At 40.2% G+C, this 13,936-nt stretch overlaps 1 protein-coding gene across 1 annotated transcript in view; it reads right to left on the bottom strand.

Annotated features, from left to right (window-relative positions):
• Window positions 1–13,936, bottom strand: part of PITPNM3 (PITPNM family member 3) — a 59,686-nt gene that overhangs the window by 19,872 nt on the left and 25,878 nt on the right. The window contains 6 exon segments of the mRNA XM_027698732.1: window positions 1,116–1,174; window positions 1,667–1,836; window positions 4,226–4,407; window positions 7,007–7,126; window positions 9,841–10,030; window positions 12,668–12,903. Of these exon segments, the coding sequence (XP_027554533.1) occupies window positions 1,116–1,174; window positions 1,667–1,836; window positions 4,226–4,407; window positions 7,007–7,126; window positions 9,841–10,030; window positions 12,668–12,903 (957 nt within the window).

Raw genomic sequence — 13,936 nt, 5'->3', positions numbered from 1 at the left:
GATTTCTGAGGTCTATATCTATGTCTGACACCTGCAGTGCTAAGCTGAGTACTTCACTCCCTACTAGTGTGGCATTCAGCAGTATTAGTTCCCATTGAGAGCAAGTGCAAAACACCCCAAACCACTGCAACCACCCCAAGGCAGGACAGGGTCGCTTTGCGGATGGAACTAAATGCTCATGACTTATTGGGAATTGAGATTAGTAGAGGATAGGAAGACTCTTCCAAGGATAATCAGCACACAGAGCGTGGAAGAATGATCTGTACACAGATCAAATGATCTGTGCTTCGGACAGTAAGAACTGAGTCCACACAGTGAAAGGACCACAGAAGACAGTGCTAGAGAGTAAACAGAAGAACTGTTAAGGAAGCATTAAGGGACCAATAGAATATTGGGCAGATGAAACTTAAAAGGTATTTGGAGAGGAAATAAAAAAACTGGAATGAAAATCTGGTTTTATACACGGTCTTGTTAGTGTAAAAATAAATATTCAGAAAGTAAAACACAACAAAATGTATCTGTTCTGCAAACATAACAGGCAAACCTCTAGATATCATTTTCTTCCCTTGCATTTTAAAAACTGATTCTAAAAAGACAAATAAATAAAAACATCTGAATTTTATTTGTCACACTTTCAGGTAGCTTTCTACCTTTCATTTCAGTAAAGAAGATACCTGATTTCTCAACTAACTTCCAGCTGTCTGCATGGTAGGTTTCAATTTGTCTGTTTTCCTCTGAACTTTAAAATGGGATTCTTTTATCATATGTACCTCCAAAGACTAATTATGCTTCAAGTAGACTCTGCTCACCTCAGAATGTGTTTGAAATGCCGGTCAGTTGAGCTGCTCTCAAAGCATGCTCCCTGTAGGATACCAGAGGAAGGATGGCAGTGAGAGCTAATTTGAAGAAAATAGTTTTTAACATGAAATTTTCCTGTCAAAGTGTCTGGAGGGTACCAGAGCTGAGACTGGGGAAAGAAGGGCTATTGGCGAGAAAAAAAACCCCTGGAGTCTTGAATCGTTGCCTCTTCTCACTGTTCAATGGATTTTTTTCCGTCACCTGATAAATGAATGTACCAATTCCTATGAAGGTGCTGTGCTATCCCAAGCTCATACCACGCAAAGAGACAAATCATGTAGTGAATATCGAAAAGTAAAGTAAGCTTTTACTTTAACTGAAAAATTTAAAAAATCCAGATGTTTTAGAAATAAAACAAAAAAATCCTCTATGCATCTGATCCCTAGGCTCTGTTACCAGAGAGGAATAATAGCTCACAAGCAACACACCAACACACCCGGGGGCCAAATTCACCCGTGAAGCCAGACATGAAAACAGGTAATGCTGAACCAAGCACAGATGTTATTTTTGGTATCGTTTTCAAGGACTGGCCCTTGGTGAAGTGTGAGCTTCATGTTGTATGACATGGAATATATGATTAACAGCAGAGCAAAAGACACACTTCTGCAAACGGGTGAGCAGTGACATCCCTGGAACAACCCTCATCATCTCAGTACCTACCTACATTAATATTCCCATCTTTTAAAGGAGGAAATTTACCTCACTCCCTAGCATTTAACTAGGCTCCTTTATTTACATCCTTTTTGTGTGAGTCTCTGTTTATGAAGGTCATTACCCATCCTGAATTCTAACCCCAGGAAGAGCTTACCATCCAGTCCAGGCAGAACAGTGCTCCTCATGGCCAGCACCAAACCAAGTGGCGACCCAAAGAGGAAGAAATCAGACACCTCAAATTCAAATCGGCCCAGGTTTACTTCTGAGAGACTGGAATCCACAGGAGGAAGGTCTGCACCATCTTTCAACACACTTGAGTGGATGCTGAGCAAAGAAAATGTACTGAATCAACAATAATGACGAGGGCATTCCCAAAACAGGCTGCTTAGAAAGCTCTAGCACCTGTGTTTAGATCCAAGCAATACACCTTGAAACTGTAGACTGATATTGCACCATAGCAGCCACTTACCATTTTTTCAGTGTGGCTATTCAGTAAATTTACTACTTTCAACATGCAAGAGTTTTCTACAGTTATTCTACAGAATACTTACTGGTAAATTATGCAAGGACTATGAAGATTGAAGTTTACCTTCCCTCCCTTTTAGCAGTACAGATGTATGTAAGCTTATTCTGACTCTTCTGCTACAAATTCTAATCTCCTCTAGCTGTGTAAGGACAATGGTATTAGAAGGTTACAGTCAAAGTATGCTACATGGGAGCATAAAAAGCATTGTTCCAATCTATTCCCTGACCTATGAACTAGAATTTCACTACTTTTCAACTATTTGTTACAGGTGACACCTACAGACAGCTTTTAGAGCGATTTAAACACTTCCATTTACTTTGTATGCCATACATGCATGAGGTAAATGCAGACCACTTATCCCTCACTGACAGAGAAAAGACTCTGCCATCATTTAGTTCTGCTGGAGACGAAATATCTACATTCAGAAGCAGAAAAGTAGCCTGTACACCTGCTGTCCAGCCATGAGACAGAGCAGAACATGCCTTCAGAGCATGGAGAGCCTGACTGAGAGACACTGACCATGCTGACTTCAATCAGAACTGTGCTCAGGAGTTATGTGCACACTACACACTGTATCTGTGGCCAAGCATGGATCAGAATCCAGAAATTCTGAAGACTGATCTCAAATCAGGCCAAACCTTCTTTCAATCTGAGACCCTAGTGACATTCTCAATTTATAACCCAATGTTATTAACTGTAACCCTGGGGACCAAACTTAGGGCTTCATTTAATGCAGAAGTGAAGAAAGCCATGAACTAGATCTATCAGCATGGCAGTTTGTAGTTACCTCTCTATGCCACAAGCACTTGGACAAAGAACACAATTACAGTGTGTAAGGCAACAACATTCCTTTAAAAGAATGATCTCTGTAATGATCATCACCTCATCACTGATATGCCTCTGCTAAATTGCAGTAAATGAGATAATGGGGAAAAAGGTATCAATGATCTTAAGCAAGTTCCACAGACAGGAAAGCAAAGGCTTGGAGCCTCTCTTTATGTACAGGGTCGGTCAGAGGATGACATGGTTTCGTTTCAATTGTTTTTTTCACCCTCTTTACCTTACCAAGGAATTTTTTCTGCTGTCTTTAGCCTATGTTTGTCCAACTGTTCCTCAACAACTTAGCAACAGCCTGAAGTTTGAGTCCAAAATGTGAGTGGAAGGTAACACTTCTGTCTGCTTGTTAAGTACAGCTCATGTAAAGCTTTCAGTTTAAAATCATAGACACACAGACAAGTGAAAAACCACCATTGTGCCTCAGAAGGAAAACACTTTACAACACAAGGATACCCAGAAAATGCAAGGTTTGAAAGTGAAAGCAGAATAGTCAATAAAAACAAAGCAAAGGGCATTCAGTCAAAGCAATAATATAAAATTACCTTAAACTGCTACTAAGAAAACTGCCTGACTTGAAATAAAGCACAGTAGGAAGTCTGCACTATACTCAACTAGCAGGACTGAAACTCAATACACAGTAAGACTTCTCCCTCTGCATCACTCACAATGAAATAAAGGAACAAAGATAATGGATAGAGGAAGCAAAAGCCCAAATAATTCAGATTAAAAAAACCCAAACAGCTTAGAACAGGCAGAAACAACAAGACAAAGGAAATGCTTATGTTCCCATCAAATCTGTATTTCAAAGGTTTCTTAAGATCACGGAAAGCTAATTAAGCTAACTCTCCTCCCCCAACCTCCTCCTCATTTAAGCCAGATGTTTATGCAGGGCTTTTTTGTTGTTGTTTTAAAGCTGATCTGAATAGCTCATAGACCACCTAAAGAGCACCTAAAGCAATTATCTCACGCTTTATAGAATAATAAAAATCCTGAAAATGAAGTCAGAGGGATCTTTAGACAGAAAGAGGTAACAGAAATTTACACTTATACAGTATTCATCCATCTTGATTTGAGTGGGCTGCACTGAAGAAATAGAACTTTGTGCATTCATTTTTGCATATTCAAAACTCTCACAACTGAATAAAGATTAAATAAAAAACACTCCACATGTGAGTAAGTTCATACTACATCCACTAGATCCATGGCGTTTTTTTGAGGGGTAGACAAGGACTTCAAGCAAACGTCCAGAAACACACCACAAACAGCAACAATGACTCTGTGCTCTGGTGCTGACAGGCTCCATTCAATGGCAAGGCTGTTTCTTTTACTCAGTCATTGAACACCAGTTACCTAGACAGGAGAGCATGATGCTGGGCTATAGCATCACAGTCATAGGTGGAGGAGTCACTTTGTTTCCGAGGCAACGGCTGCCTTGGCTCCTCATCCTCCATGATTCCCGAGATGTCAATATTGCTTTTGCTCAGGTGTTTGCTGTCACCCAGACTGGAGTCCTCTGCTAAAAGGGGATTATCCTTCAGAAAATGAACAGAGCAAAAGGAAGATTTAGACAAGACACCAAAATACGACAGAGCTTATATGAAATAGCTGCATTTATACATTTGACCTCACTTTATTCAAGAAAGGGTGGCAAGGGTTAGACTTCCTCTTTGCGGTAGAAGGAAAGAGATGAAGACTAAATTTCATTGTAAGATGCATAGCCTAAAAGCTGGAAGGAGAATCAGGAATGGGGGGGGCAGGGGTGCGAGGGGCAGAAAGGAGGAGTAACAAAAAGCTTTATCCTTCATGACTTCATCACTCTTAGAGAACTATAAATATCATAAGGTAATCAGAAGGGGTCTTACCTAAGTGCACAAAATGCCCACTACAACATTAATGGTCTTGTTCATCATGTTCCATGGATGTGGGACCTGATTTTTTAAGAATGTCAGCTTCTGCAGGATGCAAGAGACCAGTGCCACCATATCTTCAAGGTTATTTATTTCTTTATTGTTCATTTCCTCCAGCACTTCTGCAGCTTGCACCAGCATCCTCCCTGATATATGCCTATTACTTCCAGACTTTTATTCCTGAGTCCATTTCAGCAGTCCGTGCAAATGAGGCTTTTCAAAACAAATGTCACTGGACTGAAGCCCCCATCCATGTGTGAGATCTCTGTGCACAAGGCATAGCAAGATCTGGTTCTTTATAACGACTGTGCATACAGTCTGGGGAACAAGAGGCTGGGGAAGGGACCTGGGGGTCCTGGCTAATGGCAAGGGGAATATAAGTCAGCAGTGCCCCGTCAGCCAAGAGGGCCAACCGTGTCCTGGGGGGCATCAGGTCCAGCATCGCCGGCCAGGCCAGGGAGGGGATTGTCCCACTCTGCTCGGACCTGGGGCAGCCTCACCTGCAATATTGGGGCAGTTTTGGTCACCACAATATAAGAAAGATATTGAGCTGTTCAAGAGTGTCCAAAGGAAGGCAATGAAGGTGGTGAAGGCCTTGAGGAGAAGCCAAGGAGCAGCTGAGGTCACTTGGTCTGGAGAACAGGGGACTAGGGGGAGACCTCATCGCAGTCTACAACTTCCTCATGGGAGAAAGTGGAGGGGCAGGCACAGACAAATTCATTGAGGGAAGAATAAGTAGTTTTAAACGGACAGAGGACTAGATCTCTGTGAGATGAACCTAGAGAACATCACTGGGAAACTGGCTAGGCATTGTACAAGAAAGCAGGATTCAAAGTTTTTCTTTTCCTTCTTGCAAACATCTCTCTCCCAACACTCATTTACATTCTCTCTACCACTGCTCCCTGTTGCCATCTTCCTGGACACAGCATTATGCACTATACCACTGAAGTGTCATTGGAACACTTTACAATCCATAACCTCAAATACCCCAAATCAAAATACATTGTCATGCTCAGTCCTTTTAAGCAACTTGCAAAAAGTATCAACTCCAACCAGACAAAATAGAGGAGAAAGTGCACAAAGCTTACAGATGAGGGCTGGGGCATAATAGATCAAGTGGCTTGGCCAAAGACATGCAGACAGACTATGGAAAACATGCTAATTGAATCTGTTTCTCTCCAGCTGCAGAAAGAACAAGTTCATAGGACACATGAGCTATGAGGTGAACCTTTCCACACAGTTCCACCTATAGTCTTCAACAGCCAAGAGGATCTTCTGCCTTCTGTGACAAGTGAATAATTAGTCTTATTCCCAAGAGCCATGCTATTAATGGTGAGTAATTCTCCTTCCTGGAAAAATTTAGACAATGTCTCTTTGCTCGAGAGTACTTACACCACATATAGCTCTCAACTGGACCAAGCGGGTCAGTGTCATTGAGCCCATTTTTGTGGAGAGGTAACTCAAGAGACAAAACAATTTTGCCAGGGTCACAAAGCCAGAGTATGGGCACCTCACACAGTGTCAGCTCTAATTCACCACACCCACTCTCCATATGCACTTGAGCCCGAAGTACATAAGATCGACTGAACTTCAATTTTCTTTCTTAAGTGTCAAACACAATAATTAAGTTTATGTGCTGGCATCACATTAAAAACCTCTGCTTTTACTATCATAAAATCTTTCCTGGATCACAGGTAGGATTACTCCTTCCTTCTCTGCAACTGCAGCACTTGATAGACACTCAGTGGTCCATTCACAGATCCTCAGGTGACTTGCATTCCTTATGAAGAAAGAGGCATTCTTTCACCAGTCACTAAAACTTATTTGTAACACATCTTAATGCTAGACTACCCCCAGGCACTAGCATAATGAATTCCAGACCATATGTGAACAAATAAAAAAAAAATTTTAAAAAGAATATATTTTGACAAAAAATAGGAGCCTAACAGATTACTGAGACAGGACATGTTTGCATCTACAGTTAGGGATACCATAAAGGGCACTTGGTAACCCTATTTTAAAGGTTTACAGATAAAGCCTTCACTACTGATTTCTGATATCATAAAATTGAAGCTGACAACTGCAAATTTTTGATAAATGAACAAAATCCCATTCTATCACGGTAATTTACCAAATCTTTAATTTTTCTCTGTCTTATATGGAATTCATTTTCTCTAGGGTATGAATCTATAGGATTTCAGCTGTGTGGATTTTTTCTCTTCACCTGGATGCTGCTGATGCTTCCTCTCCTGCTACTGTTCCGACTCTCGTCAGCTGTATTAGAATTATAGCAGATGGCATCAAAGCCCAAAATTCCTCCAATGCAGTCACCTATGAGACACACCTGAGAAAATAGAAAGATTTTTGGGGACATGTAGCAAGTGTTTTAAAAGAAACAAAAAGCATCACAGCACTGCAGAGGAGGTCCTGTCTTACTTCACACCCTCGTTACTGGTTTTTACACCCTTGGTTCCTATTGCAGCTAAAAATGTGTAGCCACTTTCTTCCACTTCCTTTTATCTCCAGAAATATGCCCTATGCCAAGAATATCTGTCCCAGGGACTATTTTGACCAGCAGGAGTTCTGCCAGATGGATTAGAACTCTTACAGTTACTTGTAGCCAGATTCCAGCTCGAAAAGTTCGTATCACCAGATGACTAGTGACACAAAGATTTCCAGTCACTTAATATTTCCTTCAGAGTCATAGAGGGATGACAGACTGGTACTCTCCTGTCAGGACAAGGGAACAGAACTTTAAAATCAGGTATCAAGCAAAGAGATTCACTCTTGCTTCCCATTTAATATACACGTAGAAGCTACCTTCAAAGTATGGACCTGGCAATTAAAAAAGCATAGACTACTAAAATAGGGAGTCCAATAGTTGGAATAATTTTATGGCACACTAGAACCTTCCCCAATTCCACTGAACCCCTCCCCAACCCATAGGAGACGATTCTTGCTCCCTGTCCCCTCCTCTGTGTCTGAGCATGAGCAATAGCTTGACACCAGGCTCCAGCAAAGCCCCTCTCTCCAATCTCGAACTGAAGCCATCGTCTAGTCTGTTATTCCCAACTCCTATTAGTTTCCTTAACTCACTTCTAACCTTAATTCAGCTTGGCTACAACACAAAACTATAAGTTTTGGATACAGGATGTTGTGCACACTTTCTTCCAAGTGAAGATGTTAGGAAAAGCAAGTTCTTCAAGATGCAGGTAGGGAAAAACCTCAAACTTATCTCAGTGCATCTCCATGTGGCACTCTTCCTGAATTGAGTACATCTCTTGTACTCTTGTACTCAATTAAAATTATAAAAAACATTTTGAAAAATAAAGTATCAAAATACATTAAAGTAACATCTATCCTAAGACATTTCTGATTCTAAAGTTGTATACAATTGAACAGTATGCCAATTTACTCTCTGATTTTCAAATTCCTATACTGCACAATGAAGTCCACAAAGAACTGAAAATCATATGACACAAGTAACCTTAATAAAATTAATAACACATTTTGTAGGGAATTGTTAATAACTTCTTCAATTTAACAAGGCATTTCTAATCCTTATTATTATTGGCATTAAGGTGATGGAGTTAACTTGTTCCAGATACTGAATAAAATCAAAAAGGAAATCTCTGCTCTAATGAATTTGCTACATAAATAGACAGAAGAGACCAAAATATGAAATGAAAGACACACACACAGGGTGGGTGTCAGGATATATGATATATATTTGATAAGTACAGGACTTATTTGGAGGCAGAGTTGAAATTTCTATCTAAGGAGAAAAGCAAAGCACTGTAGACAGCACAGAGAAGTCACTTCCGTTTTAACAGTGCTGATAATTGTTGATGGTGAAAATTCTGTGGAGCACACAGAGATCAAGCACACTCTTCCACATGAAGTAATACATCTGATTCATAAAACACACCAAGGAGGCTTCTTTGTGGCTTTGTCAAAGAAAAAAACCATAACACTAAATTTCTATTGAGAAAACTGTTTTCATATTATTCTGTAACTGGTATAATTCTTCTTTACATAATTACACCTTTTGTAATGTTTTATCACTGTAGTTGGGCTGTTTTTATGCTTCCAACAAGAACAGTTTCCTATGCATGGTAAAACTGGCTTCAACCCAAATTTTAGTCTAAAAATACTGATATGTCACAGCATAATCTTATTACTGCTATGGAAAAGAATTTGTTTGTGTAATAAGACACATGCTTTTCTTCAAAGGTTACACTGTGCTCTATATATTAAATGTATTTTCTTTCTTTTTCTGAAGTGTGAAGGTCACTGCACTTAAGTGCACATTTCTGGCTATGTAGATGGCCCCATTGCAAAATAATTTCAGTAATTTACACAGAGTATCAATATCATATTCCTACGTGAAGCAGGAAAGTACTTTTTTGTCGTCTAAAGATGGCGAAGCAGGAACAGCAACTGATGTGTCAGTCAGAAGAAACCTCTGGGTGACTTCACTGGTGCGTGGGTCGCAACAGAAAAACTGCATGACTTTCCTCAGAGTTATACAGGAAATATGCAACGCTGCTGGCAACTGAGTATTTGTCCTCCATGTTTCTTTACTGTGAATTTTTTTTTTATTACTACTGTGATGGAGGCAAAAAAGAAGTAACACTACTTCAATGTTGGACTTCTTCTGATCTTAAAGGTCCCCTAATTTTTTCATCAGCTATAGCAGATGTGTGAAGAACTCATTAACACAGATTATCATCTGTCTTGGGCTGCCATGCTTGTTCACTGCTCAACATACCCCACTTACCACACAGTAGCAATACTTAGTAAGAGCTTAGGGGTCAAAATGCTTGTGGGAAAAGGTATATAATCTTCTACCAGTGCATAAGTCCACATTAGATAGTGCACAGGATTCTAGAAGTATCTAGAAGGTATTTTGAATACATGATCCCACGCTAACATTCATTCATCATATTTGCAGCATTATCTCACACACATAACTCAAAACCCTCAATACAACGGCTTAGAAAGAAACAGCCTTGCTCTGAAGGAATTTTCATTTGATGTAAGAGAAAACAGTCCTACCTGTCCATTAAAACCAGCCCCATCTGTAGATTTGAGAAACTCATTGTAAACTTGATTGGCTCTGCTGATCACCATGGAAACGGCATCCTGGTACTGAGGAGATGAAACAGCCAGCAAAGGCAAGGCAGCCAGTGGGATGTGGTCTTCACTGCTGCTGAGACAGCTCTCATCATAGCTGTAGGGATTTAGGCTAGAGAAAGACATATTATCAGGAAAACTGCAAGAGCCAGCACACAGCATTAGAGAATGGTAATTAACAGAAACGCTTTGGGCTACTGCAGTTCACAATGAGAGAACAAAGGAAGGATCATTTTCTCACAGAATTCAACTGCTTAAAAAAAATCAAGGAGTTACTGATTTAGTTGAATGAGATTACACTAGAAGGCCTTTCTGTAGTTAAACTACTTGGCATCTCCAGCAGTGATAACTGAGTCTGCACCATGGAGAGGGGGGTGAGAGGAGAAAGCAGAGGGGGAAATCACCCATGTGGTAACATTTGTTTGGATAACTATTGCACAACATTTTTTTTCCAATTATGCTTTGGTTATCTGCATTCCATGCTGACAGTCCTGGAGACTTGCTATTGCTGTTTCTGAATGCAAGAATACGCATTTACTTCCTCTGTTTTCAGGATAAAAAAAAAAAAAGAAAGAAGAGCATAAAAGTGTTTGCTTCCTAAACGTGTTTTGTTTTGGCCTTTTTTTCCTTCTCTCTTCTTCCCATCCCCTCTGAATTTGCAATGATTATCCTCCAGTTTGGCTGATTCTATAATTCAGAAGCTTTACTCTGAGGTGTGAATCAATGTATGCTCATCAAATCATATGCTATAAAAAGCATAACAGTTGATCCACTGCGGGATATTTTTCTCCCCGAAAAGGGAAGAAATGACTTGAAAGTCATCTATCTGGAACAAGAATGTGGCTTAGTTTTAAACCCTTTTTGTTCTTAGCCACAAAGATAGAGCCATTTTAAATTTACACAGGTTACATAAAGAATGTGTTTTTGATTTATATGAGAGACAGAGGAAACTGAAATGACAGAAGTAGATGGGAAAAGACCAGTTTAAACAATCCAAAACATTTACTACATGGAATGATTTTGCCCTGAAAGATCCCTTTCCTTTAAGCCACTATTTGCAAGGCAGAGAAAACTGCATAGGTACATTCACATAAAAAGTTCCAGCAGAATCCCTCTGAACCTGGGCACTCTGCACACAGGCACAGCATAATTCAAAACCTATGCCAAGGTAAACACCAGCCTGTACTACCTTGGCACACACTCACAGTGCATCTTCAGAAAACGGAGGCCACATTCAAAACAAAAAAGAAATCTTGTACTGCTGCTTAGTCAGTCATCTGGCTCACCCTCAGTGAAACATTACAGTAATTAAAACTACTCTTCCTCCATCACAGTTTGCTAAAGGGAATGTTTACCACAACTTTATGTTCCACAACTGCATTCTGGAGTTCTGGCTATGAAAGCTGCTGGCATGAAGCTGCAGAAATGTGAGAGCAGAGAATTATCTCTCCTTCTGTCAGCCCCAAATGGGTACATGTCAAGCAGCTCCACACAAGAACATACCACTGCAATATCAATGTTATGCCAGTGCTCAGAATGATTCTATAGGAAATTCAAACATCCAGGATGGTGTTTTTAACTCTGGTTGGATACTGTGTGCTGCAACAAGACGAAATAAAAAAACAGAGGTAGAAAGTCAAAGCTGTATTCATTTGGGCTGCCAGCACACACTCTTCCTTCTGCTCCAGCAGCTCTTCCTTCAGACAGCTGAGACCTGCAGGCACCACACTATGGCATAACAAAGGGACACTGAGTTCTTTGAGCGCACTTAACTCTCAAGGGATAAAGAGGAAAAAAAGCTTGTTAAACAATGGCCCAAATGGGCAAGGGTGATCTTCCAAACACTCTTTGATGTTTCACCTCCTCTTCTATAATTTCTGCTGCTTTACAGGGCAGCACCTTGGACACGGACACACTTCTTTCCTGGTTGTTTCTGTGTATTCCCCCTTGATGCAAACAGTCAGGTACAACTTCCACCAGTCTGGTCTGCACCCTGGCACCTCTTCCTCCTATATGCCTGTCACAGCTTTAAGTCCAGCTAGTATTTCAGAACTTTAATGTATTCTCCATCTCTCCCATCTAAGTCGGACATCTGGACAGCAGGTGTCACCATTCCTGGATCTTATGGCCCAAAACACGGTTGTAGACCTCCTCTTCTGCAGGGTTTTCTGCTCTACATGAGCTTCAAATGTAACCCTAGGCACTATACTGCAACAAAAAAGACCGTAAAAGCAGTCTTTTGGACTGTGTTTTGTCTGGGAAGCCCCAGACAAAACAAAGGGAAGTTTCTTTTTGCTTAGAAAACAGAAACCAGGAAAATCTGTTTGTCTCCTCCCCTCACCAGAGTTCACCAGTTAATTCTGGTCTGCACTTGTAGAAGAGCTGAAGCAGTCCCAAGAGCATGTGTTTCTTTCTTCCTTCTCTATTATGCCATTGAAAGCATTTATGTCAAGGAAAATATCTCTAAGGAAAGAAATGGTACCTGAAAATGTTCTCTCACTCAATGACTGAATTCCAAGACTGAAAAAGCATGTAGGAAGAGCAGCTACTGAAACGGATACATCCAATAATAAGTGTTTTTTAAAACAAATTCATCTACTTAGAAAAGGATGAAAAATCATTCCAAGTCTTGCAATCAGCAAAAGATTAAGAAGGACTTGCAACACCTCATTATGAAAAAGATAGGTCACAGAAAGCCATTCAAAACCACAATGCAAAGCCAAACATCAGAAAATTCAAATCAACTTACTTGGAAACAAGAGAGAAAGCTGCTGAACAGATTGCTGGGCAGGGAACAAGTCTCATTAGGATATGGCCCAAAGAGGCAGGGAAATGGGCTCGGGTAACCTTCTCAAATACAGAACTGAAGGTGTTGATGTCTGCCAGCTTGCTGCTGTGGTCCCCACCTCCAGTGTCTAAGATGTTCCCTCCATGTAGGATCAAAATTAACACATGAGTTTTGCAGTTCTGGTGTTGAACTCCTTCCTGTGAGAAAAACAGGGAATAAAAAGGGAGGAAGCTTTTTTATGGACATTGTTGGTATACCTGGTGTCAACATCAGTAGTGATTTTTTTTCTCCCACCCCCACTGTGATCATTTTGTGATATTTGCCTTCACTGGAAAGGGGTGGGGGTGTGTGTGCATGCCCCATGTTCCATTTCATTCAAGTATGTCTGACCCACGTAGAGCCCACTACGCTCTGACAAAAAACCCTGCAGCACAGATGTAGGTTTCAGATCAAAGATTAAAACAGCTTTGTGTACATCAAAAGCTACTTTAAATACTCTGAGACTGGAGAAGAATTTCAACCTCCACAGGCAGTCTAAGCAATCATCTACCTAAGTATCCTGAACGATTGCTTCATTTACTGGCAGGGTTCTCATTCAAATCATCAAAGGTTCTAAAAAGCCAAATTTCTCTGCCAATGAAAACATCCAGGAGAAGCAGATGAAACAGCTACCTCAGCCTCTTGAGACTGGCAGCTTCTTATTAAAACGAAAGATGGGGGTAATTTACCCAGACACTTATTGGAAAAGTAAAAAAATTTATCATTGCTTATATCCATAAAACTCACCAATAAATTTATGAACATGTGAATATGCACAGACAATAACCAGCTTCAGAGAATAAACAAGATATTTTCTACTTAAGACTGGAAAAGCATTTTGAATGTCTCACAACTCCACATTTTTTTCCTCTTTATCGCCTGAGAGTTATGTGCATTCAAAGAACTGAGTAATATATTAAAAGATTAGACTTTTTATTTTCAAATCTTGACTGCCATTTTCTTTTCACTTTGGATCACACGATTCCTGAAGACTTCTAGTTCCTGACCAAATACAAACACACAACTAAAAAAAACAGCAATATTTCTTGTACTTGTCTAAGGACTGTTAATTGCTAGATTGGGTGATTCACTGAGAATCAGGCAATGTTCTGGACACTTTATTCTTAAGTTCTGGAATGAAGAGAAATTGGTAACTTCAGCACTTGTATAATGGTGACAGAGAAATGGTTG

The sequence above is a fragment of the Neopelma chrysocephalum genome, unplaced genomic scaffold (genome assembly GCF_003984885.1).
Source record: "Neopelma chrysocephalum unplaced genomic scaffold, ASM398488v2 Primary Assembly neopelma1_132, whole genome shotgun sequence".
Taxonomy (NCBI): Eukaryota; Metazoa; Chordata; class Aves; order Passeriformes; family Pipridae; genus Neopelma; species Neopelma chrysocephalum.
Note: the sequence above shows the minus strand (reverse complement) of the source record. Positions and strands in the feature narration are given on the sequence as shown.